Source organism: Aspergillus fijiensis (genome assembly GCF_003184825.1).
Source record: "Aspergillus fijiensis CBS 313.89 unplaced genomic scaffold BO72scaffold_2, whole genome shotgun sequence".
Taxonomy (NCBI): Eukaryota; Fungi; Ascomycota; class Eurotiomycetes; order Eurotiales; family Aspergillaceae; genus Aspergillus; species Aspergillus fijiensis.
In genome coordinates this window covers 142953-168172 of record NW_024468978.1, presented here as the reverse complement: position 1 = coordinate 168172, position 25220 = coordinate 142953, and the positions used below count along the sequence as shown (strand labels likewise).

Genomic DNA, 25220 nt, shown 5'->3' with positions numbered 1-25220 from the left:
TGCAGCGACGGTGGCTTTATATAGCCTGCACTTTTGACCCTATTACCTTGTTGACAATTGGGGGTCAAACTCTACGAGGGCCAAAATGGATTCTCAGCCCCAAACAGCGTGGGTGTTCAAGGCAGGGCAGTGTTAATTGGGGCCAACTGGGGGCCGGTTGGAGGTGCAGGGCTGACAGCTTACGATTCGGCCACTGGGCTTCAGATTCATACTATACTAATACTAAGGGCTGTCAACTAATCCGTGACTAGGACAACCAACAGAACAACCAAGAGATTGCTGACTGACTGTCTCGGTTAGTTCAGGTAGTCCTTACCGCCATCGACTAATCATTAACTCCTTTTAAAACGAACACCCACCGTGTGCTTCATCTACCTTGTTTCATCACTCAAAACAACACCACACTCATCAACACCCCAAACTCCACCCCATCAGCAATGGAGGCCTTTCTGGAAGAGTTCGGCTCCGAGCTCCTGGAGCGACTGGAAGTCCAAGTCCTTGCGGAGCTCCTCCAGAAACCCGATGCCTCTCCTACCGCGGCCGTCCAACGACTGCTTCAGACCCGCGAGACCCCACCGCAGGAGAAAGAGCCCTTGGACAGCAGCGGCAACAACAACACAAGCAACGCAGGCAACCATGCGTGGTTCACGATGTTCCCGCTCGTCGAACTCGCGAGTCTCACCCCAGCTGCGCAGCAGGCGAAGCTCATCGAGTTCGTCGCCCAGCTCCAAAAGACCCCCGTCATCGACCCGGTCACGGGGCGACCGCTGACAGCGGCCGAGGATCTGAAACTCTGGACCGATCTCCCCTACCTCCGCATTTACTTGGCCGATAGATCTGGTTTCCGTGCGTGGACCCCCTCCCTTTCTTTCTCCTTTCCGCCGCTGTCGGGTTTGTTCGCGCACACCTTCGCTGACTGGGACCAAGCAGGTTATGTTAAGAAGGATTACCCCGAGGCAGAGGAGTATCCCCCGGCCGAGGTCCGGGAGTGGGAGAACCGGACCGCGTTCATGGCGCAGCTGACGGCCGCGGCGGATGCGCTCGGCCATCCCATGGATTTCTCGCTGTATGGGCTGTACGCGTGCCGGAGCGCATTTGAGGAAGAAGATGAACCGGTCGAGGAGGCGGTGCGCGCCGCCTGTATCTGGTTCCTCTATGCCGGAGCGCGGATGTGGGAGAATTGTCAGGCGCGGCGGAGATTCGGGGATAATCCGGAGGATCCTCGCTACTTCGATCTGCCCCGATGGCGGCGCTGGGAGGAGGGACTGCAGGCGGCACGGCGCGAGTTTCGTCGGCAGAGTACGCAGGAGCTGATCCAGACGGCATTGACGGAGTTGGAAAGGGCTCAGCAGCGGGATATGCTGAGGAGGCTTCCATGAACCAGGTGTCACTCTCGTGGCTTTGGTGCGTATAGTCTGATTAGTAGTTCTACTCTTGAATTTGAGGGGATTTACATTAGGTGAAACCGGACCCGTGGCAAGGCCTAGTGCTGAGCTCCATAAGGACTCGCCTTCAGGTGACTCCTGGTTGACTGTGCTGATTGGGTAGTAGATTCTGCAGACTTTACGGTGTACTCATTGGTTGATCGGCTGCTGTATCAAAGACAGATTGTCTGACTGGGGATAGATTATATGACATCTTCTTTGTTGCTGCTTTTACTCGCATGCCTTGCCCGACGCTTATCAGGAGCCACCCGATGGCCAGGACTCTAAATTCTCAATCATTTTCTTGAATCCCCCAGTATCGGAGAAAAGTCTAACAGAGTAGAAGATGTTCATCACAATCCGACTCACAATCGGTTTCACATCCACCTGCATGCCGGCGGAGACTAAGCAGCGTACGGGCATCCAAGCTCTCCAGCCCACTCACGTAGCAGTCCAGAAACTCGGGAATGGAGTCCAAGCGCGGCTTTCATCCATAAAGAACCTGCGGCCCCGTGTCAGGCCCGGACTCCTCTATGAGGACCACGCGCCGTCCCCATTCCCGGATATTCGGGACGTCGGGAGGTCTTTATCCTCAAAGTAGATCCCCTCCATATCCCCGTCTGGACTTTTTCGGCAGTAGAGGTATGCGCTGCGCCACTTCGGATACGACCCATAACCACGCCCGCCCGGACCTCGAGATCGGCATCCGGCTCGGAGGATGATGCTTTGGTGCTCACTGGAGCGTTGGTCGCCATTACTGACTCGGATAGTCGAGATGACGCGCTTAGAGTAACCTGAAAAGAGGTGGTAATGACTATCTATACTATATAACGTTAGAGGAAATTCGGTCTTTTGGCCTTGCCGATCACGTCCTGGCAGCCCACCACGAGTACTTTTGTGGTCGAATGCAAGACTTTTCGACATAACCCCTGTTTCATCCATTCAATCATAGAGAAAATAATCAGGATCATGGCTAGGTTTACTTAAAGGCCCTGACCATCCCGGAAAAGTGAGAGTCCTAGTCCCGTTCTCCTGTGGCCTGGGACTTGGAAACCATATGGATCTTGTCAGCTGCATCGATGCTGATAGGAGGGATTGCTTGGATTTTCTCGAATCTGGGAGGTCTCCTCAGTTTCCAGTTCGGACGATCGATGGATAGATAGTTTAGCAGTTCGTCTTTGGGGAGGGGGAGGGGGATGGGGGACAAAGCGGCGTTTGTTGACTATGCTAGCAGCATTTGTGCTCCCTCAGGTACCGTTACAACCAACCCATCACTCCTTTTGCCTTGCCGGCTCTCATCGGGGGAGGGGGGGTATTACAAAGGATCCCTGTGGTGTTTCGATGAAGCTATTACAAATGAGCACATGCAACGGCTGACCCGACCACTCCGCCTACATGCTACATACATATAACCTGCTATCCTTATTACCCCCACCCCCACCCCCACCCCATTGCCAACCCCCTCTCCAAGCCAAAACGCTCAGAACATGCCCGATCCAGACCCATCCACGACCAACAAACCGACCATGCGCGCCGTGGTCTTCGACGGTCATCCGTACAAAGTCCACGTGCGCACCCTCCCCAAGCTGACGATCGTCTGGCAGACCGACGCGGTGGTGCGCCTCACGGCGGTGCACCCGCGTGGGCGGCGGGCTGGCGATCATCGGGGTGTACTTCGCGATGCCGACGTCCCCGGGCGTGTGCAACGCGGGGATACGATCTCGCCGACGGTGCCGTGCCCGCTGTCGGAGGTGTGGAAGAAGGGTCTGACCCTGCGCGCGGGGCCGGTGGACTCGAAGACCGCGGTGGCGCCGCTGCTGGAGCTGATCCGGGGGGGGGAGGCAAGGCGAGGGGCCCGGGTTCGTGTTCTCTTCGGTGATGGATATCGAGCATGCCCCGGAAGCGTATCGTCGGTTCTCGAAGCGGTTGGAGACGAAGGTCTTGATTCGGTTCGAGGGCGGGGCGAAGACTGGGCAGGAGGGAGGGGGCGGGGGTGGGAGTAGGCTGTAGCATGAAGCCAATATCATTTGTCTCTGTCTTATTGATAGTGTGCGAGGCCCGACAACTGGGGCACTATTGGTGTAATTGTACAACCAGGCCAAACGGTCCAGATAGTCGAGGCCAAAGCGTTACGATCTGGTACCTGCAGCCCATTTCCGAGTTCACTGGAACAACCTGTGCCGCGAAGCTACCACAACTTTCCCCAATCAACTATCTATCATCACCGAGTCCCCAGAGTTCCATTCCACCAACCAACCACAATCCATTTCGCGGCAAATCGCTCAAGCGCCAACCGTCTTCCGCAACCGCGGCTCCAGCGGAAACACCTGCTCCTCGACCCGCACATCCTTGTAGACGATATCCCACCGTTTCCGCAGCGGCCCGGGCGTCTCCCACGCGTACTCCGGGTCGCGCAGCCACAGTCGCAGCAAATGGCGTCTAGGAATCTTTGTCAGCACAACACACCTCTTCCCCCACAGGATGGGGCTTTTAGAGGAGGGGCCAAGATCAACGTACTCCTTCCCCGGCTCATCCCGGAACCCATTCCGGGCGTGGAAGATACTCAAATTGTTGATGTACTGCACATCCCCCTTCTGGAAGTCCAGCGCGGCGCTGTGCTGCTCGGCCAGGAAGTGCAAGGCGTCGAGGGCCTCGGCCTGCGCCTCGGTGATCGGGGGGATGTCCGCGGAGCGGGGCTGGGCCTGGAAGCCGGTGAAGTAGCGGCGGGCGTACTGGATGAGGACGCGGTCCGGGGTGGATTCATCGGTGGCGGGCTGGCAGTAGAGCAGGGGGCGTTTGGTGTAGGGCGAAGCGGGGTTGTTGAAGCTATATGTTTCTCTGTCTGTTAGTTTTCTCTCTCGCTTGGCAACTGAAAGACGCGTCGGCTGCATGCATGCATACCCATCGACCACGCTTCGCAGACTAGGCAGCGCCCCTGATGACACCCAGCGATAGACGAGCGGCAGAGTTTCTTGGTCTGGCACGCTGTACTCTCTATATTCCCGAAGGACCAGCCCCTGTAGACTGCCAGGGAGCAGACACTCCGTCGTAGCGTGTCGCGCATTCCCATCCGCATCCGTGGTATCACCTCTCAGCACCCCCGGATCGATCGTTAGCTGCCGCAGACTGCGGAAATCCCGAAAATCCAACGGCGGATGATGTCCACCAATCGCATAAAAGTCCAGATCCAGACTGACCAGCGAGTCTGCATGCGTGCGGATAGCGTCGACATAGCTCTGTCGGTCTCCCGGCCAAAACTCCGGGGGAGCTGTCGCCGGGACACCTTTCCAGGTGAGGTGCTTCAAGGCCTCAGGGATACGCAGTAGCTCGCGCAATCCGTCCGAGGATACGTCGCAGCAGAGCAGGGTCAGACTCTCCAGTCGTGTGGAGCGCGGCTCGTACTGCAGGGCGGGATCCAGGCCCCCGACGAGCGCTCCGACCAGGGTCAGGTCCCGTAGATGAGGGTGGATCATGACGGCGCTCCGGGTATCGAAGCTCCATAGTTCCGTGCGGATCTCTGGGTCGTAGGGAACATCGTCCATGATCATTTGGCCTTTAACGAGGAAATCAGCATCATGTGATATATTTAGGGTAATAAGAAGAGGGGGAATGGGGCCGACCAACATGACTCCAAGGAAGGCAGAACATCCGCGCCACCGGCATGCTCGAACAGCCGGAACCACTCCACTGCGTAAGCGTCGAATCTCTCTACATTGCCCAAGTCCGGGTCGTCGTAGTCCCGCGGCGCATCGTAGAGAAGCCCTTTGACTGTCAGCCGCCGGAGGTTGACCAGCCGGCGGATCGTCGGCACCAGACCCTCCACCAACAGCGGGTAGTATGCCTGCTGGTCGGGGACGTTGACATAGTGGTAGTGGATCAGCAGCTCGCGGATATACTGCGCTCGGGCTGGGCGGAGCTCGAGTGCGCGAATGAATATTTCACCGTCGTGGTTGCGTAGGTAGACGGATTGGTAGAGAATTGGGTCGACTAACGCCTCCAGAAATCGGCATACCTGCGCCAAGCGAGCGAGTGAAGCTCGGGAGTCGATCTGGCTGATGATAACCTGTAAGATCTCCGTGGGTAGTTGGAATAGCTGCATTTTGCCGTGATGGTTGTGAAAATGCGAGAAGCAGACGGGGTAGGGAGCGGTCTGACATTGGCGTTGCTGGAGTATATACGTGACGGTTAGGTGTTTGGGGGCGGCGGGCTAGGCGGGTCTGGCCATTTCTTGTTTGGCTATTTGTTGTTGTCGACCACCGCAGCCTTGCGAGCCCTGGCGAGATCCTAACCCCGTATGATGTAGGATACTGTTGGAGGGGCTTTTATTGACTTGATTGTGGAGGTCGCAAGACAGCTCCAATTCATCCGAGCTGCCTCGCTGCCTCAAGGCAACATATTTCCACCGGAGAAGATAAACATCCAATCAGAATCTATTACAGAGCTACACCTGAAAATCATACTTCAGATGGCAAGGCCTAGAGCGAAAATAGAATACCTCTATTCTTTCATTCAATATCTACTTGGCTATGCTGTAAAACACGATGCGCCATTACCCCCGTCTTAGAAGCAAATGTATATCAAGAAGCAAGTATACCGTCACTTCCCACAGTCCAGTGCTCTAGTCACCTGATGTGATGGTTTGACTGCCAATTCCGACGCTCAACGAAGCAGAACTAGATAAAGAGAAAGCTTTAATAGGAAGACCTTAGGCCTTCGAAGGAACAACCCCAACATCATGTTCAGTGTCGAATACCTTCACACCCCGCTTCCACACCTGACGAATAGTCAAGGTCGGGCCGGAGAAGGGATCTTCTTCATCATCCAAGACGATCAGATCGGCATCCGCGCCTTTGCTCAGTGAGCCCTTGACTCCCTCCAAGCCCAGAAGACGCGCCGGGGTGGCCGTGGCGGCGTTCAAGGCATCCGCCGTCGAGGCTCCTGACCACCGACGGAAATTGTTGACACACTCGATCAAGGTCGCGGAACTTCCGGCGATCTTGTCCGAACCTTCCAGGGTCAGCCGCGCGCCGGTCTTCACGATGCGGTCCCCGTTGGTCCAGTCGTAGACTCCGTCAGGGAGCCCACACAGCCTCATGGCGTCCGTCACAAGGACCAGCCCGGTCGGATGAGCGTTGTAAGCGATGCGGATGGAAGTCGGGTGCAAGTGGATGCCGTCAGCGATGACACCATAGAAGGGACGCGGGCGATCGGTCTGACCGAACAGGCCGAAGACCCCGGGGTTGCGATGATAGAACGGGCGCATGGCATTGAACAGGTGGGTGATCATGGTAGCGCCGCTTTGGGTAGCGGCGAGAGCTTGCTCGTAAGTTGCGTCTGAGTGGCCGATCGAATAGATGATGTTTTTCGAGGTAAGAGATGGGATTTGGTTCAGCATGTTGCCGACTTCAGGCGCCGCAGTGATCATTCGGACCGTCTGAGATGACCCGGTCAAATTATTCAAGCCGTAGCATTCCACTATGTCTTCTAGGCTGTGGGCTGCGCGAAGCACTTCGGATTTGTGTATGCCGTTGCGGCCGGGGCTGATGAACGGCCCTTCCACGTGAGCGCCCAGTGACTCGGCGCCATCTTGAGGCTGAGCTTCGCTTCCTGTGGGGCCTAACGAGGGTAGAACCTATAGCAAGAAGTGGACTGGTCAGTCCCAATATCTTCAAGCCAGGGAGTGCTTTGCGTAGACATACTTTCCAGTAAACCTCTGGCGTGGAGCTCACAACGGTAGGGAGATATGAGGTAACACCCATCCGGGCAAGGCCCTTGTTGACCATGCGCAGACCCCTGTCATATTCCTCGGTGGTAGCTTGGGGTACAGAGAAGTCAAAGCCCTGGGCACCGTTCAGCTGCACATCGATAAGTCCCGGGGCGACGATGCGCCCGCCGAGATCAATGACCTCATCCGGGGAGAGATGAAAGTCGTAGAATGCTTCCTGATCTTTGAGAATTTTCCCGGACAAGGAGTCAATCCAGAGGTCTTCCTTGACTAGCTCGCTACCTTTCACAATCCGGCAATTTGTGAATTTGGTGATCCGGCGCGGCGGTGCGGTCTTACCCGGCATGTTAATGAGATGGGACGTGTTTAAAGTATGAGTCAATACTGGTCAGGCAGCCGGAAGAGAGCAGGCTGAGGTCTTGCGGCAGGGTGTGAAAGAAAAGACGACAGCGACGAGCAGGACGACGTGCATGGTAAATAGTTGCAGAGCCACAGGCGAGCGAGGCAACCCAGGAAAAGGAAACTCGAGCAGGACGGTGACATCCAGCAGACAATGCCTTTGGAGAAAGCATGGGAGGGGCATGGAACCGGAAAGGAACACCCGAAACGTCACGTAGTAGAACGAAAGGTGACATCGGCAAATTAGAGTTATCTTTCTTTTACTGATACCGAGTCATAGTGAGGAGTGTTGCCACGAATATGACTCTGGCTATGCACCGAAAGGTTCAAGTGGAGAGAGCAATCCAGCGCCAGGGCAGCTGATGTCTTGATGACTGGCTTCTCAACAGCCCTGCGAGATGCAGTGAAGCATTCCTTCAGCATCATCGGCGTTTCAGCGTCAGTATCAGCAGCATCATCGAGTATCCTGACTAAGATGGCTGCATGCCGACATTGAACATGAGGTCACTGTATGATGGATGATGTTACAGTGCCAGCCGGCCACTGCAGCCAGCGGGGAATTCCGCATCCGGTTAGCTTCGATAGGCTAATGTCACCGTCACTTCAGGCAGGCAAGGCATCGTATCACGTGAGACAATCATTAATTCAGTTCTCATGTGCCTTGAAGTATTATGCAATTTGATGCTATTTCTGACTAATGCGTGCACATTTAGTCAGCATGGTCGGGAAGTCTCTAATAGGATGGCCGCGTGTTCCGCAATTCCCGCAGGAGCCGTTCTTCCGTCTCTAGATTTTCTTGCTGGCTCTAGAACCTACCGTTAGCACATAGTATTACCTTAGTTATGGCCTCCCGAGTGAAGTTTTCTCAAGTCTGTCCCACTGACTCAAAACACCCGCGCCATGCCAATTTGAACCCATGGTTCCTGGACTGCGGCAAACCATACTCTAATCATACAACGGCCGAGACTCGGCCTCCGCCAGAATCCCCTAAAACTCCCGGTCGGACATGGGCTGATCCTTTTCGTATAATAATTTATTGCCTCGTGACTGTTGGCTGGTCGTCCCATATCCTCGCCGATGAGTTCGTGTTTTATCTCTGTATACATCCCAGCGTGGAATATGGTCTCAGGACGTAGAGTCATTACGAACGGCCATTGCAGCAAATGTCTTAGTTTTTATGATGTACCCCAACTATAGACTGCAAGCCACGCATTCAAGGGCCAATCCAGCGATTCAATCCATTCCATAGACACCAGGACCGAGAATGGACCGTTCGGCTTAACATTGTCAGGAACCTGATTCGATCTGGGCTGGTTGGCGAGGTACCAATTGTACCAACTCAGTTCTTCCCCAGCTTCTCCGCGGAGATGTCAGTTTTCTTCCGCCCGATCCAAAAAACCGCATGAAAAAAGTTCGTCCGCCACATCATGCATATCCACTTGTGTTGACCTCCTGGGCCAAATGGTTGCCAATTAGCATATAAATACACCCATGGGCTCTCGGATGAGATTGTTCTCTCCCTTGCATTCTCCCAGACATACAGTCCAACATTGACATTGCATCAATCAGAACATCCTTGACATATTGATATCATTTACATCATGGGTCTCACGCAAGAGCAAATTGCCATCATCAAGGCCACTGTGCCTGTCTTGCAGATTCATGGCAAGACCATCACGACCGTGTTCTACAAGAATATGCTCGCTGCGCACCCCGAGCTCAACACCGTTTTCAACACCGCCAATCAAGTCAATGGCCACCAGCCTGTCGCTCTCGCTGGCGCCCTCTTCGCCTATGCCTCCAACATCGACAACCTGGGTGCTTTGAGCCCCGCGGTCGAATTGATCTGCCACAAGCACGCCTCCCTCTATATCCGGCCCGAGCACTACAAAATTGTCGGCAAGTACCTCCTCGAGGCCATGGGCGAAGTCCTCGGAGACGCCCTGACGCCCGAGATCCACGACGCCTGGGGTGCCGCCTACTGGCAGTTGGCCGACATCATGATCAACCGCGAAGCCGACCTCTACAAGGAGGCGGACGGCTGGACTGATTTCCGCGATTTCCGCATTGCCAAGAAGGTGCCCGAGTCGTCTGAGATCACTTCGTTCTACCTGGAGCCCGTGGATGGCAAGCCTCTGCCGTCCTTCCGCCCCGGACAATACATCTCCGTGGAGGTTTTCGTTTCGGAGCTCAACTACCCCCAGAGCCGCCAGTACTCACTCAGCGACAAGCCTGTGCCGGAATACTACCGCATCAGCGTCAAGAGGGAGGCCGGCCTCGAGCCCACCGAGCCCTCGGCCAAGCGCCACCCCGGCTATGTCTCCAACATCCTGCACGATCTCAAGAAGGAGGGCGACATCGTCCGCGTCTCTCACCCCTTCGGTGATTTCTTCCTCTCCGACGAGGAGAAGCAGAGCAGCAGCCCGATTGTCCTCCTCGCCGCCGGTGTCGGTCTGACCCCGCTCACCTCCATCCTCAACACCATCCTCGATGGCCCCGAGGCCCAGACCCAGCGCAAGATCACCTACGCGCACGGCGCTCGCACCTCTGCGGCCCGCGCCTTCCGCCCGCAGATCAAGGAGTTGGCTGCCAAGGTGCCCAACCTGCACGCTATCTTCTTCACCAGCCACCCCGGCGCCGAGGAGAAGCAGGGCGAGGACTATGATGTCGCGGGACGCCTGGACGTGAACCAGCTGGACAAGCAGAAGGACCTCTACCTGGAGGATGCGACCACCAAGTACTACATCTGCGGTCCGACTGCGTTCATGCTGGACGTGAAGCAGAAGCTGACCGCCGCGGGCGTTGCTGATGATCGCATCAAGATGGAGCTGTTCGGAACCGGTGGTATTCCCGCCTAAGCAAGTGCTTGTGCATATTATGGTTGTCAACTAGATTCTTTGCATCTTCACGGATCACGATCGCATTTGTTTTCATTTCTTAGATAGCATTATTAGCCTAGATACTCCTCTCATGATTTTAGATGCAATAATCAAAATTCCGACTTTTAGACTTCGAGCCCCCGAGATAGTCTGCCTACATATCAATAGCTAGACTAGTTTCTCTGAGCAGATGCAAGCTCTGACAAACTTCGAGGTGTTCGCCAAGAAAGCGCCCCCTCGAACAGCTACCGGTGAGGGGTAAAATCACTGATCATCTCCCGCCCATAGTGGGGTAACGACAGCACCAACAGTTGGTGCCTCTTTCATGGCCTGAGGCTCCACATTTTTTATCGCTCCCTTTCCCCGCAAACCCATCCAGCATAAACACTCCCTCACACCTCAAAGATATTCACCAACAAACACACCAACCCCACATCTCTCAACATCCCAATCTTCCAACCCCAACATCGCCACCCAAACAGACATTTCACTACACCATGACCGACCCCCCACGCGACGCCCTAACCTTCCCCGCCTCCGACCGCGCATTCCTCGAACCACACCTCCCCCCTCCCAGGCAAACCTCACCCACCACCGACCATGCCCCCGCGACCCTCCCATTCACAACCCTCACCTTCGCGACCTCGCTCGACTCCTCCCTCGCCCTGTCGCCGGGCACGCGCACCGTGCTCTCGGGCCCGCAATCCAAGGCGATGACGCACTACCTGCGCTCGCGCCACGACGCCATCCTGGTGGGCGTCGGCACAGCGGTCGCCGACGACCCGGGCCTGAACTGCCGGCTCGCCGGCGGGGGCGGGTACGGCGCCGACGGGCTGGACGGCCAGCCGCGGCCCATCATCGTGGACCCCTCGGCGCGCTGGCGGATCACCCCGCAGGCTAAGATCGTGGAGATGGTGCGGCGAGGGCGGGGGCGGGCGCCGTGGGTGCTGATCGCGGAGGGGACGGAGGTGGAGGCGGAGCAGCGGAGGGTGTTGGAGGGAGTTGGGGGGAGGTTTATTTCGCTTCCTTTGGGGATTACAACAAAGGATTTTGGGGGGGATGAGGAGGAGGGGGAGGGGGTAGGAAAGGGTAGGAGGGAGTTCGATTGGAGGCAGGTGCTGGAGTATCTGCGGCGGGAGGAAGGGGTGCGCAGTGTTATGATCGAGGGCGGGGCGGCGGTGATTAATTCGTTGCTGGAGCCGAGGTACCAGGGTCTGGTCAGCTCGGTGATTGTGACGATTGCGCCGACGTGGTTGGGGAGGGGCGGGGTGGTGGTGAGTCCGCCAAGGAGGGTGGGGGACGGTGGGGTGGCTGTGCCGGCGTCGCGGTTGACGGGGGTCAAGTGGTATCCTTTTGGGGAGGATGTGGTGCTTTGTGGGAGGATTAAGGTGGATACCTAAGGTAGATGGTGGTTGTGCTATGTCGTTGGAATTGGGGTTGAGGGTACTGGGGAGCTGAAAAGAAAGGGGGGTCTGGGGGTTCTCCCCCAGATAGTTATACTATACTATTGGATTCGAGTTGAGGTTATTGGGGAGTTGAAAGAAAGGGGGGTCTGGGGGTTCTCCCCCAGATAGTTACATTACTGCTAGGACTGAGGATTGAGATTATTGGGGAGTTGAAAGAAAGGGGGTTCGGACGTTCTCCCCAGATACTTGTGTTATAAGGGTATGATGTGCTTGCGTCGCATGCATCTCTTCGTGGTGGATCTAATGTCTGGAACGAGGATCATCTAGTTGGTTTTCTGTACAATAGCACTAATCTAAGCCTGAACTTCCTTGGCAGGGAGAATCTGCCCCGTGCACTCGCCAAATCCAACTCCTTCGCCCGCCACGGCCGTCATCGTCACCACATCCCCATCGACCAGGTATGTCCGCTCACTATCGTCGGTCAACTTGGCCTTCGCCTTGCCTCCCTTGGTCACCTCCAGCAGACAGCCATAGGACCCCTCAGCGGCCCCACTGACCGTCCCAGTGCCCAGAATCTCCCCGGTATGCAGATTACACCCCGTGCTCGTCAGATGCGCGCACATCTGCCCGAGACTCCAGTACAGCTCCTTCGCATTGGTCTCTCCCAGCACCGTCCTTGCCCCAGAAGCAGTCTCCAACTCGACCTTCAGCTGGATGTCATAATTATAGGCGCCTGAGTCCTGCAGATACGGCGGGATGGATGCGCTCTGCGGCTCTGGGCCGTCGGTGCGGAACGCTTCCAGCGCCTCCAGTGTGACGATCCATGGGGAGATGGTCGAGGTAAAGTTCTTCCCGTTCAGTGGGCCGAGGGGGATCATTTCGAAGCCCTGGATGTCGCGTGCTGTGGCGCTTGTTCAGCCAAGTACTCTCTGCCTGGAATTCAAACCAGATGGAAAAGTAAAATTCCATGGAAAGGGAAACAATCTTCAATGGCTTCATAGATTGCATAGTGAACGTACCACTCCAGTCATTCAAGAGCACAAGCCCGAAGATGTGTGCCTCAGCATCCTTGGCGGTAAGCCTCTGGCCCAACGGCAGCGGAGCACCGATCACAATGCCCAGTTCGAGTTCATAATCCAAGGCGCGTGTTGGCGCGTAGATGACTTCTTTGTGGGTCGTTACGTTCCTGTCGACGAAGTGGCCCCGGGGCCGGTAAACTGGGGTCCCAGAAACGGATATCGTGCTGGCACGGCCGTTGTAGGCAATGGGGATATGGTAGAAACACGGCGGCAGGCTCTCGTGGCCGAGGATCGCTCGTCCGGCATTGATGTTGTGGGCCTTGCTGCTGCAGAAGTCTGCGGAGGTTGTCGTTAGCTTTTGTTTATGAAGGGTACTTTAGAGTGAGGCTAATCACCGGTATAAGCTGGGATTGTGACAGGGAGATGCAATTGGACCTTGCTGATGTCTGCAGTGCTTCCTGTGGGGAGTTCTTCCACTCCATTCTGTAGTACCAGTTGCAGGGCGTGACGCACTTGCGTGTGGATTGGCTTGGGGAGGGCAGCAAAGTCATTCAAGGTGGACGATTTGAAGATTCCAGAAGGGAGCTCGGAGACCGAGTTGAACACTGCGTTTCTCTGGAGGTCATCTAGGAAGATTACGGTGTTGTTGAGCCGAGTCACGCATTGCGGGTCAGCTCGCGCGGGAGACGAGGCGACGCCATATGGAAGGTTCTTGATCGAAAAATGATCGCTGTAATTGGAGGGGGCCATCTTGACATCAACTGCAATGTTATTTAGTATCATATCGAGTTTCCGAGCATCTGAACATGATATATCAATGGAATCAGAAGCTATTCCTGAGTTCTGCCGTTTATGTCCACATCCCGAACATGCTCTCCACATTGCGCTGCCGACGACACTGTCTGTAGCCCTTGATCCCTGTCCTGCAAGAGAACTGGGACCCAATAGGAGCTGTCATGCTCGCTGGAAGAAACATCAGTTCTGAGCAAGTGATGCTCAAATGCTTCGACTTGTTGGCCATCTCATCTCTGCAACATGATTATTCAAGAACCTGTCGGGAAGGCTTGTAGTGCTCCTGGCTCTATTGAGCCACAGACAAAATGTGAGAATTGGCTCCGCTCGCCGATGAGACAGGTATCGCTTTTAATACATAAAGATTGCCCACAAGTTCCACGGAACGACCAATGCATCATATCCAGTGGCAGGACTTTCGTAAACAGCTTGAAAAGTGCGGAGTAACTCAGGATGCCAAGGTCGAAGTGCCGTGGGGTAAATGCACAGTCCATGCTTAGCTCCGCAAACTCCGGTGCGAGTGCACGATCCTTCGAGTGCACGTGCCGGTAGGCCCGCTTATCGCAGCTGCAAGCAGCAAACAGCGCAAACATATCCGTCCCTTTCATTTTGTCACGTGTTTCAGACCGGGCATTTTCGAGTCACATGAAGCCGCCTATCTATCGACTTATCCGGATCGCAGAACCATTTAGTGCACTCAAGCAACGATGTCGTGATTCCCAAACTGTTATTGATTCAGTACCATGAACAAACGTCCCTACTCAGGGTCATTATCCCACAGTGACTCTCAGACTCCAGAGCTTCCCGATCACCTCTCTCATGACAGCCCGGAGCACAGCAGGGCCTCGGGCTCGGCGAAGAAACCCCGGAATTTCATAGCCACAGTGGTAGGTTACTCTTTCCGCATCGCTCTACCACAACCTTCAGGAACTCTGGTGTAAAATCAATTGGAATAACATCTAGCCTTAGGCTTGTGAGAATTGCAGATTGAAAAAGACCAGATGTGATGAATCACGGCCAAAATGTGGACTATGCAAATCGCTGGGCTTGGAATGTGTCTATAATGAGCGCAAGACTTCCAAGTAAGGGGCAACCGAGCACATACTAATGATAGACTTGTCAGACTAACTCATCCTAGGCGGGATCATTCTTTGAGTCTGATTATGAGCACTCTCCATCGACTCGAGACAAAACTTGAAAGTGTCCCCACTGCCATATCCGGTGACATTAATTCTCTTCGAAATGAAATGATTCATGCATTGGATACGTCGCCAGGTGTCTCACCTCTAACACGGCGTAATCTCAACTCCAAAGAGCCGGTGGGCTCAGAGAGGTCTCAATTGCAAGGCCTCACACCGAGAACAGTGGAACTCAATAACGATCTAGAACATGATAGCCAAAGCTATCTCCCCTCAGGCCCAGTGGATTCGACTGGCCTCGTTTCAATCTCGTTCAGTCAGCATGGGGTGATCTCTTGGCTTGGAGCTCAAAACATCCTTCCAAATCGACTTCTCGAGGCCTATGAGAAGCTCGGAAAGAACTACGTGATTGACATCGAAATGAAAAGGCCTATGCTGCCGATGTACATTTGCCCCTTTCCTCCGCACGCTGGAAACAACTGGCTGGAGACACTCCCATTGGCCATGATCAAGGGGCTTTCAGACGCATTTTTCACCACGTTCAACCTCTACACGCCTATCATTGATAAGAACTTTTACTTCGCCTCGACACTGGGGACGGCGATCGAAAGCAATTTCGGATATACGATCGAAAGCTGTCTCGCCCTGAACATCATGGCCCTAGGCTGTATTGCAATCCACGCTTATCAAGAGGGAAATTATCCTTTACCAGGGAGCAGGACCAGTCGGTTTGAGCCGCCCGAGTGGATGGGAGTCGTCTATGAAGAACCTCCTGGCTTACGCTTCTTCAACGAGGCTCGCCAACGTATGGGCTTCTTGATGTGTGGCAATGATCTGCAAAGCTGCCAATTCTATCTACTTTCATTGTACGATCACTCCTCAAGTCTATAAGATTGATCCTCGGATTCTGACGCGCGTTTGCAGTGTCTACTACAGTCAGATCCTGCGGCCCTTAGACTCTTGGGCTATGATCCATCGTGCTGCTACCTGCTGTCTTTCCATGCTCACTAAGTATGTGATTATCCTGTTATCCTACTCATGGTGATTAGGTGACTAACGTCCTTAGCCGTGATGTTCACTTCGACGAGTGGGAGGGCGACATGAAGTCGAGAGTATACTGGAATTGTCTCATGAATGAGACAATCCTGATTCAAGAATTACATGTCCCACCGAGCGGTCTTGCACGCCTTGAAGAGCTTGTCCCAATTCCCAAGTTTATCAGCTTCGAAAGCGTTGGCTTCGGCACATCTCGAACCTTGTCCTTGGACGAGATAGACGATTCGTTTTTCCAATACCATTTCCTTGCGCAGGTCGCCCACCGTATAATACTAACCCGTATCCGAAACTCATTGTATTTCTACTGTGAGTCGATCGCTTCTTCTTTGCGGTCGTCGAGTCACGACTGACTTAGCTCTCTTACAGCCGACTCAGGGACATTCCCCCGTCCAGCCATCAATACAGAGTTGCACCACCAGCTAGATCAGTGGCGGGTCAATCTACCTGCTGCCCTGCAGTTCTCCGATAATCCACCCAACCCTTCCACAGACCACGATACAGCCGATTCTCCACCCACCGAATCTCACTTACCGTTCGACCCGACCCGTCATGCCCTTTCTCCCGCGATTGCCGTCTCCGAAGCTATGCTTCGTGGTCGCTACATGATTGCCAAATTCCATATCGGCCGGCCCTACCTCTACAAAGCCCTCCATATACCCAGTTTATTAACGGATCATGATCTCGAACAAATCCGCAGCGGACTGCTGAACGCCATGAACTGGCCTGTTGTTGGCGGCATCTTCCGCCGGATGAAGAGCTGCATTCCGATCCGATTCGCTTTTTGCTCTCAGTGAGTCTCGCAAGCATCAGATCTGCTGCCCCTTTCCATGCCGCGGTGACTGACCATCTCCTAGATTTTTCGGCCAAATACTCCTCTTTTACTGTATATCCCACTCACCAGAAGCCCGCGTGCGAGATACCTTACCCCCGGGCTGGGAGCAATGGAACCAAGAAATGCTGCGGTTCCTGGAGAGCTGCGCACCTCATAGTCCGGCTGTAGCCAAGGACCTGGAACTCCTGCGGTTGTTGTAGATTAATGTATCTTATGAATTGTGTTATGTGGGCGATGTGACCTCGGGCCATGACTGACGAGATTGTTGGCGTCGTTGCCAGAGTGCCGTATTACACCAACGGTTCGATCCATTCTTTGAATACTCGTAGTTCCATGTGAAATCGAGCAAATGATGTATGATCTGCTAAAGCTGCGAAGCAACGCTAGGCCGATTTAATGCCGAATGACGGGGTCGAAGAATGTCCGACCCCACGGGGGGATTAAAGATTTGCCAGGCGGTGGCTTGGAAGGCGAACAACCATTAGGCAACTCCCAACTGTTGGTTCCGTCGTGTCAGATACTAGAGAACTGCGTATTGCCAATAAGCCATTTCTGAATGTCTGGGTGTTGGGTGTGGGCGGCTAAGATTTAGGCCGAGCCCACGGTGGATGGTGGGGAGGTTCTGTGGGAAAAAGTGGGGAGGGCTAGTATGGGGAAAGGAAACGAAGTGGCGGAAAGCTGAATCCGTACCCCATACCTGGTACGTACAACTTTCCCCAGCCGATAAAGATAAATAAATTCATTCACCTCTGCCTCGCATCCCAAGCTAAATACCATTACTTCCCCTTCTTCTCCTCTCGACCCTCCTCTCCCCCTCCTGTCTCTCTTTCCTTCCCCCATCATCATCGCATCACATCCGCCATAACACTGCCATAATGACTCACTCCGAGGCCGAATTGCAGAAGCCTACGGGCGAATACCGTCAATACTTGCCCGATCTTAGTCTAAAGCGCTTCCAGGTGATGCGCACACAGGATGCCCATGAATATGCACACGAGTTCAAGACGCAACGTCAGCCTCCATGGCTGCACGCGCTCTACATGCACTGGCTGGACCTGCTGCAAGAGCCCTTCAAGGGTGTAACCACCGACGGTATTCACTTCCGATGGAACTTCCGATGGAAGCAATGGTCCATTTCGCTTGCTAATCACTGCCTTAGGCACCGTTCGCCCCGACCTGTTCAAGCTCCAAGACGAAGGCATCCCGATTGATACAATCGTCGAAGCCACTCAAAATGTGCTGTCCCTGGCCGACGAAAACCAGCGCAAAGCTCTGTGCTACCACATCGACTCCCCCGAATGGCGGACCTGGTCCAACCCCGAATTCCTCCTCAGCAACAAGGGAATCCGGCTTGATGAGATCGACAGCAAGCTCCGCGACGCCGTCTTGAACGTCCTCAAGGTCACACTATCTCCCGAAGGCTACGAGAAGGCCATCGCGGCGATGCGCATCAACCATTTCCTGGGCGAGCTGGTCGACGGTGTCAAGGTCATGAACGAATTCTCCTACAACTTTGTCCTCTTCGGTCGTCCCTCGACCGACCGACCGTGGGGCTGGTCCTTCTACGGCCACCACCTCTGCCTGAACATCTTCCTCTACAAGGGTCAGATCGTCGCCTCCCCGTGGTTCACGGGCGCCGAGCCCAACGAGATCGACTCCGGCCCGTACGCCGGCACTCGCATCATGCAGGTGGAGGAGGAACTGGGTCTGCGTCTCATGCAGTCCCTGTCCCCCGAGCTCCAGCAGAAGGCTCGTGTCTACGCCGAGATGCACGACCCGGCGATGCCGCCCGGCCGCTGGAACCGCGACGACCAGCGCCATGTCTGCGGTGCGTACCGGGACAACCGCGTCGTGCCCAACGAGGGTATCCCCGCCAGCACATTCAACGAAGAGCAGAAGAAGTTCATGTACGGGATCTTCGAGCAGTACCTGCTCTACCTGCCTGCCCGCGCCCGCCAGCTGAAGCTGGACCACATCCGCCAGTTCGAGTCCGAGACCTACTTCTGCTGGATTGGATCCTATGGCAACGAGGACCCTTTCTACTACCGCTTGCAGAGCCCGGTCATCCTGGTCGAGTTCGACCACCACTCCGGCGTGTTCCTCAACAATGAGGAGCCCAAGAAGTTCCACATCCACACCCTGATGCGGACGCCGAACGCCGGTGACTACGGCAATGCTTTGCGTGCGCAGATCCCCGCAATTGAGGGGTTGAATGGGAAGGAGATCGTGTGGGAGAAATCTGCTCTGTGAAAAACTCGAGCCTTGTAAATATGATGAAGTTATGTGAATAGTGTCTCTATAGTTCTCAATGCCGTATATACAAATTCTTTTCAATGTCGGGTTTCGTCCTAATCTCCTTGGCAGCACGTGTGCGTGCAAGGCCCACGTCACGTCGGAACATCCGGTTCCAAACATCACCACACCCCACGATGAATCGGGATTTCCTGGTCTCGATCGAGATTCATCCTTGCAATTGCCAACTCCCTGCAAATCGGAGAAGATCTGATGGAGAGTATGAGTGTATTTGCCTCGGAATACCCAGCTCCCACGATCTCGGAAGTTCTTCATCCCCACAACAAGTGCTGGATCCCGTCCGAAGTCGGAAGCACCGAACCTTGGCCATCTTGTCTGCCTCAGGCGCCGAAAGCCAACAACAATCAAAACCTCCAACTACCCCGCCGCTCTGCCCTCTCCCCCTTGCCTCGGCATCGATAACTCTCCAACCATTCTCATTCTTGACGCCAAAATATTGGAATGCGTTGTACAAAGAACCCAAACCCCATCTAACGGCCAAGGTGGGGTTCATGAAAGGCTCTGATACGGCGGAAGATGCACGCAGCCCCTCCGTAGCCATGAATCAAGATATACTCCGTCGTGCTGGCTACTAGCTGCCTCAATTATGCACGGGAGATGCAACATGGCACCAGCCACTGCTCCAGAACAAAGCGAATGCACCTTGTGGTGTGATCTTCCACAGAATGAGTTCATTGTCCTGATAGCGGGGTAGGCGATGTAGGATGCCTGCTGTCTTTTCGCTGCTCCAAAGCTTCAGCAAGCGGCATGGGCATTTACGGACTGCTGTGAGCGGTAAGGACTTGGAGGGGCTCGCTGCTGTCTCTCTCCTCCCACCATCTCATCCATCCACCTCACAACAAAGGCTCTATAGATATGAGTTCTCCGTCCAATGATGACATCCCAAAATGAGATCGCTCTTGAATGACATCCCCTGGCGCTAGAAAATGCCGCATAGCAAAACAATCTCACCTCAAATTCCTCAGCATCCATACATTAAGAACCCTCGGGCTACAAGAGTCCAATGCTCTCCAATCCGAACTCCCAACACTAATGTATCCCCTGCTTTCGATTCGCGACCACCTTTTTCTTTTTTTCGCCTGCGCATTCCTAACTTCAGGCATCAAGAGTTGCATATCTCCTGTGCGTTAACTTTGCTGTCGTGGCCATGCATACGGCTCTTTCAGGTTTACTGTCTGCCTTAAAAGCCCCCTCGACTGCTAGACTCTATCCGAGAGATATCTCGATCTCAACCACTTTTTTTTTTCTTCTGTTTCGATTCACAAGCACATCACAAAACAGAACGCAAAAATGGCTCCATGGCTGATGGGCGAGAAGTTCAACACGGTCTACCCGCATAAGGGGTCCATCAAGGCCCTTTGGGAGACCAAGTGGAAGTTTGCGGTATGACCAAGATGCATGCTGTGTGGTGAGGATCAAGAGCTAAGAAGAAGCGTTCGACAGTGTGAGAAGTCAGTTTACCCGTTCCATGACGGATCGATCGAGGACTTCGCACCCATCTTCGAGAAGTTGATCAAGGTAGGAGGCTTCCTCCCTGTGTACCAAATCTGCCTGCTCAGCCGAGCCCACCCAGGAAAATATCAACGACGCCTACGAAGACGCCTACACGCAGGCCTTCTTCCCCATCGCCGAATCCCTCGAGAAGCAAGCCAGCGAGGCGCTGAACAGCAGCAACACCCAGTTGGCCTCGGACCTCCTCCGCCGCGCCGCGGTGGTCTACCGGATCTCGCGCTTCCCCTACGTCGACCCCAGCAAGGACGACATCAAGAAGGAAGCCTTCGCCCGCCAGAAGCGCGTGTACCTGCAGGCGGCCTCCTTCTGGAGCCCCAAGATCGAGGAGGTGATCATCCCGCACACCCGGAGAGCCGGCGGCGACGCGCCCACCGTCCCGCTCTTCGTGCGCACGCCCGAGCACGCCTCGGCCGCCAGCCCCGTCCCCGTCATCCTGCTGATGACCGGGCTGGACGGCTACCGGCCCGACAACAGCCAGCGCACCCACGAGATCCTCAACCGCGGGTGGGCCGTCGTCATCGCCGAGATCCCCGGCACCGCCGACTCGCCCGCCGACCCCAGCGACCCCGCCGCCCCGGACCGTCTCTGGACCACCGTGCTGGACTACATCGCCGGCCGGCCGGAGCTGGACGCCGCGCGCGTCGCCGCCTGGGGCCTCAGTGCCGGCGGCTTCTACGCCATCCGCGCCGCGCACACCCACCGCGACCGCCTGCGCGGCTGCATCGCCCACGGTCCCGGCTGCCATTACTTCATGGATCAGGAGTGGTTGACCCGCGTCGATGATCATGAGTATCCTTTCCTGTGAGTTGGATTCCCCCCCCTCCCTCGCTCCGAGTGATTGCAAGACTAACAAAATTGGAATGGAATAGATTAACCCCCGCCTGGGCCAAGAAGTACGGCTACACCGACGTCGCCGACTTCCGCGCCAACGCCCAGAAGAAATTCTCGCTCGTCGAGACCGGCATCGTCGACCAGCCCAGCACCAGACTTCTTTTGTTGAATGTGCGTGCCCTGCAGTTTCCCCCGATTCCCATGTTCCAAATCCCACCCTCGGAAGATGCGCCCCAGGCAAAATCCCCCCCACTAACTCTAATCCCCGCGACCCGCGGGGAGGTGTACATAGGGCGTCGACGACGGTGTCACCCCCATCGAAGACTGTCTTGTCCTCTTTAATCACGGCTCTCCCAAGGAAGGACGGTGCGTACCCCCCCCCCCAACCCTACCCTTACCCCTACCCCACCCTACCACCTGAAGGTTATCGCACGAGCGCGAGACGCTTGTTTCTTGAGTGAGTGGGGCTGATATGGTTATTCCGGGGGCAAATAGGTTCTTCCCCGGGCTCCCGCACATGGGGTATCCGCATAGTCTGCCGGTGTCGTATAAGTGGTTGGAGGAGGTGTTGGAGTCGAAGCCTGCTATGCTTAAGAATTAAAGTGGGGTTAAATTGTGAAGAGGGGGGAGGGGATGTGGTAGGCTGGGCTGAGGTCTTGGGTCTCGGGTCGAGTAATGAGTAACATGATTCATATGAGGAAAATCTGATTTGAAAGGGTTTCATGGTCCTACTGCATAATTTTAAGAATTTGGGATCTTTGATTGGATAGTCCAACCCAGGTAATAAGACTGGGAGGGAGAGAGGAATAAGCTAATTGAACATAGCTACATATACAAGATGGAAATAGGATAGTCGTGACATAAGTACGGGCAAGGCCCACCGGCATAACCTGTGAGTTTACATGTGAGGCTGCGAAAGGTCCACAAAACTCATGCAGTGTCTCCCATCGCAACACCTACTAAGCTCCGCGGGCCAAAGGACCCGGTGCCTAACCCCGCGGGGCTCTGTGCTGAGGCGTCGCGGTCGCGTTTTATGCGGAAGAACGCCAATTTCGCAAACCGGTTGAGCTGCGCCCAGAAATGTCGCCCCGCAGGGTGGGCAGCAATCCGCTCGAGCAGGTCAACTGTCGCCTCGCGAACCGGTGGGTAGGGGTGGAAGAGCCCCATGCTGAGGTAGAAGAGTCCGGCTTGGTTCTCCGGGGTGATGGTCAAGAGCTGGCAGATGCCCGCGTAGTCCTTGACCGCGTGCGCGAATGCGACGTAGATGGCGCCGGAGTCGGCAGCAGAGAGTCGCAAGGCGCGGAGTCGGCTGTGGTGATGGTGTAGGTCGGGTTTCAGAATAGGTCGGGCCGGATAGTACATGGCGGCGATGTCCTGGATGAACGAATAGTAGGATCGTGTGGTCCGCCATCCTTCGATGCGCGAGACTGAGGCGAGCAGCTCCCTTTGCTTGGCGCCCTCATCGGGCCAGACATAGCCATGGCCGCGGAGGGTGGTCGGATCCAGCGGGTCAGCCTGAACGCCGCTCGGGCTCTCTGGCGAAAGCTCTTCGTTGGGTCCAATGATGAAGAGATTCGATGCGCCGTAGACCATTTCCTCGAAAGCGGCGGCCACTTGGGTGAATTTCATGATGTACGCCCTCCATTTGGCCCGGATCGCGTTCTCACCGTAACGGTTTGTGATGCTTCGCTGGATCTCTTCCATGAAGACATTATCCCCGCTGGGATCGGTATTCGAGCTAGACGGGTAATGATGTAACGAAGCCTGCTGCTGGAAGTATTGTAGTCCTTCCGTCACTGGTGCAGGCTCGATATAGCTACTGATCTTCATTCGACCAGTCGGGAGATCGCAAAGTAGATCCCACCACTCAGGATGGTTGGCGAAGGTCGGATTTGTGACGCCGGCGATAAACCCAGGTACCTTCAACAGGTCATCGACTTTTGTCAAATCCGTGTAAGGAAAGGCGTGTCGCGTAAAACCGCGCAATACACCGCCCGACGCAATCGCACACGCGGCAAGCACGGCTTCTGCGACTTCACCGGACGGTCGATTATGACCCAAGAATATAACTCTCTTTTGAGTAAGCATTGCATTGACGAGGACAATGATAGGATGCGTAAAAGGGCCACTGGTAGTCAGGTGCGGATGGACGGGGAAGGCTTGAGGTGAAGTGTTATGTGGAGCGGAGAAGATTTGGATAAGCTTTATCAGAGAAAAGTCGCCCACAGTCTCCGGCCAAATGACCGTGGGAACCTTGACCGGAATAGGGATCTCGTTATAAACAACCCTAGATTCAAATTCGTGGGTGTCGCGCGGAAGAGTATATTGGAGGGGAGCCTGACGTTTCGGCGACGGCGGATCGTCCTCGTCATCTGGCGGGGCGCCGTCTTCTAAAGACCGTTGGTGTATCATTTGTTCGAATTTCTCGATGAACATATCTTTGCAATTGCTTGCCTGCAGGATCTGCCTTTCCAGAAGTGATAGCCTCGGCATCAACGACAAGTCCATGCTGTTGACAGCATTGTATAAAGTGGCGAGGGTTTCGGGATATGGATTCTTGAAGTAGTCCTCCAGGGCTAGCAACAATAATGGCTGTGAGTTGGGTGTCAGTGCAACTGCAACCTATTCTTGACTGGGGGGCGACCCACTTTGTAGATATGAAGGAAAGAATGTCGCGTACAGATTGCCATAGCCTTCACGACTGCGCCGCTGTGGTTGTTCAATATCCGGACCTTATCCACGAAAGGGAACGTAAAAGTGCGTTCACATACCGCTTCACTGTGTTGTCTTGTTTCGTGTTGACCAGGTTGAGCACATACATCAGAGGAGGGCCTTCACCTCCTTCCTCCTCCTCATCACTGCTATCTTCCTCCTCCAATGATTCGTCATCCTCCCGACTGTCCCCTTCACTCGACTGAGCTTCATCTCCAACCCTGCGCTTCCCCTTCTTCTTCTTTTTCTGCTTTTTGCTAGATACCGAGGCATCATCATCAGCATCCGCGCTTGTGTCCTTATGCAGGAAGAATATCGTCCAATCCTGGCTTCGGACATGTGTTTGATCAGGCAGCATGAGTTCCGCTAACATGCTCTCATCTCCACTGATCGCGGTCGGATACTGATGCTCCATGATCGGACCGCGATCGATATGGAAGGAGGCAACGAGAATGTACTCGACATGCCGCTCTGAGGAGTCCCGGGGGTATTGTGATTTGCATCGGCGGGGTTTAGGGAATAACGCGGCGGTGGCTGGAACATTGGCTAACGACGGTTGGCGGAGAGATGTGCGAGAACTGCTGGGCGTGCGATGGTGTAGTAGGGAAGGGGCGGGTGAAAGTCGGGGGAGGCCATTGCCTGCATCGTCGGCGGAGCGGTAGGGCAAGGAGATGCTCATTTTCGAAGTCGAATGATCGAGGATGACGCAGGCACAATAGCGAGGTGGTGCGAGGTTGAGCGTGAAGTCGTCAAGGCCGCCGAGGGTGGACAACCGGCAGATGAGAGAAGCACGGCGGCGACCGACCGCTGCTTAGCTTCAATGAAGTCGGCGGAGAGGGGGCATATCCCCTGAAGCCCTGACCACCAGGGGAAGAGACTTGTGAAAGAATAGTGCAAAACTGCGACGATCAATTGAGAAGTCTAGAGGATGCTAGGTTGACAAGGAACGAGTAAACAAGCGTTGGGAATAGAATCTATCATGCGCGGGACGCGGAAGAAACTCAGGGGGGAAAAAGGAAAGGGGGGGGAAAAAGGAAAGGGGGGGGAAAAAGCGGAGTTACAGTGCAAGTGCAGTCAGTCAGTCAGTGGCTTCTCGCATGTGACGATCTCGGAGACACTGCAGGCGGCGGAAAGAGTCAGTTTGCACTGTTTGTTTGTTCCTCCACAATCCATCCTTTCGG

At 55.0% G+C, this 25220-nt stretch overlaps 13 protein-coding genes across 13 annotated transcripts; 8 read left to right on the top strand and 5 right to left on the bottom strand.

Annotated features, from left to right (window-relative positions):
• Nucleotides 1-367: 367 nt before the first annotated feature.
• On the top strand, nt 368-1443 carry BO72DRAFT_443737 (DUF3632 domain-containing protein). Its single transcript, XM_040943647.1, has 2 exons — nt 368-846; nt 931-1443. Exons 1-2 carry the CDS (start codon nt 438-440, stop codon nt 1377-1379), a joined length of 858 nt encoding a protein of 285 aa, XP_040806310.1. The 5' UTR covers nt 368-437; the 3' UTR covers nt 1380-1443.
• Nucleotides 1444-2911: 1468 nt separating this feature from the next.
• Nucleotides 2912-3427, top strand: BO72DRAFT_491357 (uncharacterized protein; the record flags this gene model as incomplete). The annotated part of the gene is made up of 1 exon (XM_040948185.1): nt 2912-3427. The coding sequence occupies one exon, from the start codon at nt 2912-2914 to the stop codon at nt 3425-3427; it is 516 nt and encodes a 171-aa protein (XP_040806309.1).
• A 7-nt stretch (nt 3428-3434) lies between these two features.
• On the bottom strand, nt 3435-5798 carry BO72DRAFT_443736 (uncharacterized protein). The gene is made up of 3 exons (XM_040943646.1): nt 5049-5798; nt 3942-4977; nt 3435-3863 (listed from the first exon to the last, which is right to left on the bottom strand). The coding sequence occupies exons 1-3, from the start codon at nt 5521-5523 to the stop codon at nt 3707-3709; spliced, it is 1668 nt and encodes a 555-aa protein (XP_040806308.1). The 5' UTR covers nt 5524-5798; the 3' UTR covers nt 3435-3706.
• A 331-nt stretch (nt 5799-6129) lies between these two features.
• Nucleotides 6130-7495, bottom strand: BO72DRAFT_367363 (N-acetylglucosamine-6-phosphate deacetylase; the record flags this gene model as incomplete). The annotated part of the gene is made up of 2 exons (XM_040940835.1): nt 6130-7056; nt 7124-7495. The coding sequence occupies 2 exons, from the start codon at nt 7493-7495 to the stop codon at nt 6130-6132; spliced, it is 1299 nt and encodes a 432-aa protein (XP_040806307.1).
• A 1422-nt stretch (nt 7496-8917) lies between these two features.
• Nucleotides 8918-10665, top strand: fhpA (flavohemoprotein). The gene has a single exon (XM_040950781.1). The coding sequence runs from the start codon at nt 9150-9152 to the stop codon at nt 10404-10406; it is 1257 nt and encodes a 418-aa protein (XP_040806306.1). The 5' UTR covers nt 8918-9149; the 3' UTR covers nt 10407-10665.
• On the top strand, nt 10457-12155 carry BO72DRAFT_86485 (RibD family protein). Its single transcript, XM_040950782.1, has one exon. It carries the CDS (start codon nt 10925-10927, stop codon nt 11825-11827), a length of 903 nt encoding a protein of 300 aa, XP_040806305.1. The 5' UTR covers nt 10457-10924; the 3' UTR covers nt 11828-12155.
• BO72DRAFT_394372 (fumarylacetoacetate hydrolase family protein) lies at nt 11718-13602 on the bottom strand (the record flags this gene model as incomplete). The annotated part of the gene is made up of 3 exons (XM_040941967.1): nt 11718-12734; nt 12853-13188; nt 13248-13602. The coding sequence occupies 3 exons, from the start codon at nt 13600-13602 to the stop codon at nt 12187-12189; spliced, it is 1239 nt and encodes a 412-aa protein (XP_040806304.1). The 3' UTR covers nt 11718-12186.
• A 90-nt stretch (nt 13603-13692) lies between these two features.
• On the bottom strand, nt 13693-14041 carry BO72DRAFT_443733 (uncharacterized protein). Its single transcript, XM_040943645.1, has one exon. It carries the CDS (start codon nt 13871-13873, stop codon nt 13703-13705), a length of 171 nt encoding a protein of 56 aa, XP_040806303.1. The 5' UTR covers nt 13874-14041; the 3' UTR covers nt 13693-13702.
• Nucleotides 14042-14330: 289 nt separating this feature from the next.
• Nucleotides 14331-16986, top strand: BO72DRAFT_419295 (putative C6 finger domain protein). The gene is made up of 7 exons (XM_040942658.1): nt 14331-14531; nt 14614-14726; nt 14783-15649; nt 15708-15794; nt 15850-16145; nt 16206-16629; nt 16694-16986. The coding sequence occupies exons 1-7, from the start codon at nt 14388-14390 to the stop codon at nt 16869-16871; spliced, it is 2109 nt and encodes a 702-aa protein (XP_040806302.1). The 5' UTR covers nt 14331-14387; the 3' UTR covers nt 16872-16986.
• Nucleotides 16987-17378: 392 nt separating this feature from the next.
• On the top strand, nt 17379-18971 carry BO72DRAFT_419294 (DUF3500 domain-containing protein). The gene is made up of 2 exons (XM_040942657.1): nt 17379-17763; nt 17831-18971. The coding sequence occupies exons 1-2, from the start codon at nt 17547-17549 to the stop codon at nt 18919-18921; spliced, it is 1308 nt and encodes a 435-aa protein (XP_040806301.1). The 5' UTR covers nt 17379-17546; the 3' UTR covers nt 18922-18971.
• Nucleotides 18972-19061: 90 nt separating this feature from the next.
• Nucleotides 19062-19735, top strand: BO72DRAFT_86327 (uncharacterized protein). The gene has a single exon (XM_040950778.1). It carries the CDS (start codon nt 19101-19103, stop codon nt 19557-19559), a length of 459 nt encoding a protein of 152 aa, XP_040806300.1. The 5' UTR covers nt 19062-19100; the 3' UTR covers nt 19560-19735.
• Nucleotides 19736-20115: 380 nt separating this feature from the next.
• On the top strand, nt 20116-22093 carry ayg1 (heptaketide hydrolyase ayg1). The gene is made up of 6 exons (XM_040950779.1): nt 20116-20367; nt 20428-20502; nt 20558-21297; nt 21366-21498; nt 21620-21693; nt 21823-22093. Exons 1-6 carry the CDS (start codon nt 20275-20277, stop codon nt 21926-21928), a joined length of 1221 nt encoding a protein of 406 aa, XP_040806299.1. The 5' UTR covers nt 20116-20274; the 3' UTR covers nt 21929-22093.
• Nucleotides 22094-22154: 61 nt separating this feature from the next.
• BO72DRAFT_86346 (AFI1/MesA family protein) lies at nt 22155-24839 on the bottom strand. Its single transcript, XM_040950780.1, has 3 exons — nt 24099-24839; nt 23976-24036; nt 22155-23919 (listed from the first exon to the last, which is right to left on the bottom strand). The coding sequence occupies exons 1-3, from the start codon at nt 24716-24718 to the stop codon at nt 22258-22260; spliced, it is 2343 nt and encodes a 780-aa protein (XP_040806298.1). The 5' UTR covers nt 24719-24839; the 3' UTR covers nt 22155-22257.
• Nucleotides 24840-25220: the final 381 nt, after the last annotated feature.

What these genes read in the sequence shown, in the direction of transcription:
- BO72DRAFT_443737 (XM_040943647.1), top strand. Translation starts at nt 438, where the DNA reads ATGGAGGCCTTTCTGGAAGAGTTCGGCTCCGAGCTCCTGGAGCGACTG. An exon ending in GGCCGATAGATCTGGTTTCC is followed by an intron (nt 847 to 930) that starts GTGCGTGGACCC and finishes GGGACCAAGCAG; the next exon opens with GTTATGTTAAGAAGGATTAC.
- BO72DRAFT_443736 (XM_040943646.1), bottom strand. Translation starts at nt 5,523, where the DNA reads ATGCAGCTATTCCAACTACCCACGGAGATCTTACAGGTTATCATCAGC. An exon ending in TCTGCCTTCCTTGGAGTCAT is followed by an intron (nt 4,978 to 5,048) that starts GTTGGTCGGCCC and finishes TCCTCGTTAAAG; the next exon opens with GCCAAATGATCATGGACGAT. An exon ending in CGGGATGAGCCGGGGAAGGA is followed by an intron (nt 3,864 to 3,941) that starts GTACGTTGATCT and finishes AAAGATTCCTAG; the next exon opens with ACGCCATTTGCTGCGACTGT.
- fhpA (XM_040950781.1), top strand. Translation starts at nt 9,150, where the DNA reads ATGGGTCTCACGCAAGAGCAAATTGCCATCATCAAGGCCACTGTGCCT.
- BO72DRAFT_86485 (XM_040950782.1), top strand. Translation starts at nt 10,925, where the DNA reads ATGACCGACCCCCCACGCGACGCCCTAACCTTCCCCGCCTCCGACCGC.
- BO72DRAFT_443733 (XM_040943645.1), bottom strand. Translation starts at nt 13,873, where the DNA reads ATGGCCAACAAGTCGAAGCATTTGAGCATCACTTGCTCAGAACTGATG.
- BO72DRAFT_419295 (XM_040942658.1), top strand. Translation starts at nt 14,388, where the DNA reads ATGAACAAACGTCCCTACTCAGGGTCATTATCCCACAGTGACTCTCAG. An exon ending in TGTCTTTCCATGCTCACTAA is followed by an intron (nt 15,795 to 15,849) that starts GTATGTGATTAT and finishes TAACGTCCTTAG; the next exon opens with CCGTGATGTTCACTTCGACG. An exon ending in CGATTCGCTTTTTGCTCTCA is followed by an intron (nt 16,630 to 16,693) that starts GTGAGTCTCGCA and finishes ACCATCTCCTAG; the next exon opens with ATTTTTCGGCCAAATACTCC.
- BO72DRAFT_419294 (XM_040942657.1), top strand. Translation starts at nt 17,547, where the DNA reads ATGACTCACTCCGAGGCCGAATTGCAGAAGCCTACGGGCGAATACCGT. An exon ending in CAAGGGTGTAACCACCGACG is followed by an intron (nt 17,764 to 17,830) that starts GTATTCACTTCC and finishes TCACTGCCTTAG; the next exon opens with GCACCGTTCGCCCCGACCTG.
- BO72DRAFT_86327 (XM_040950778.1), top strand. Translation starts at nt 19,101, where the DNA reads ATGAATCGGGATTTCCTGGTCTCGATCGAGATTCATCCTTGCAATTGC.
- ayg1 (XM_040950779.1), top strand. Translation starts at nt 20,275, where the DNA reads ATGGCTCCATGGCTGATGGGCGAGAAGTTCAACACGGTCTACCCGCAT. An exon ending in CCAGACTTCTTTTGTTGAAT is followed by an intron (nt 21,499 to 21,619) that starts GTGCGTGCCCTG and finishes AGGTGTACATAG; the next exon opens with GGCGTCGACGACGGTGTCAC. An exon ending in GGCTCTCCCAAGGAAGGACG is followed by an intron (nt 21,694 to 21,822) that starts GTGCGTACCCCC and finishes GGGGGCAAATAG; the next exon opens with GTTCTTCCCCGGGCTCCCGC.
- BO72DRAFT_86346 (XM_040950780.1), bottom strand. Translation starts at nt 24,718, where the DNA reads ATGAGCATCTCCTTGCCCTACCGCTCCGCCGACGATGCAGGCAATGGC. An exon ending in CAAGACAACACAGTGAAGCG is followed by an intron (nt 24,037 to 24,098) that starts GTATGTGAACGC and finishes GAACAACCACAG; the next exon opens with CGGCGCAGTCGTGAAGGCTA. An exon ending in CTTTCCTTCATATCTACAAA is followed by an intron (nt 23,920 to 23,975) that starts GTGGGTCGCCCC and finishes CCCAACTCACAG; the next exon opens with CCATTATTGTTGCTAGCCCT.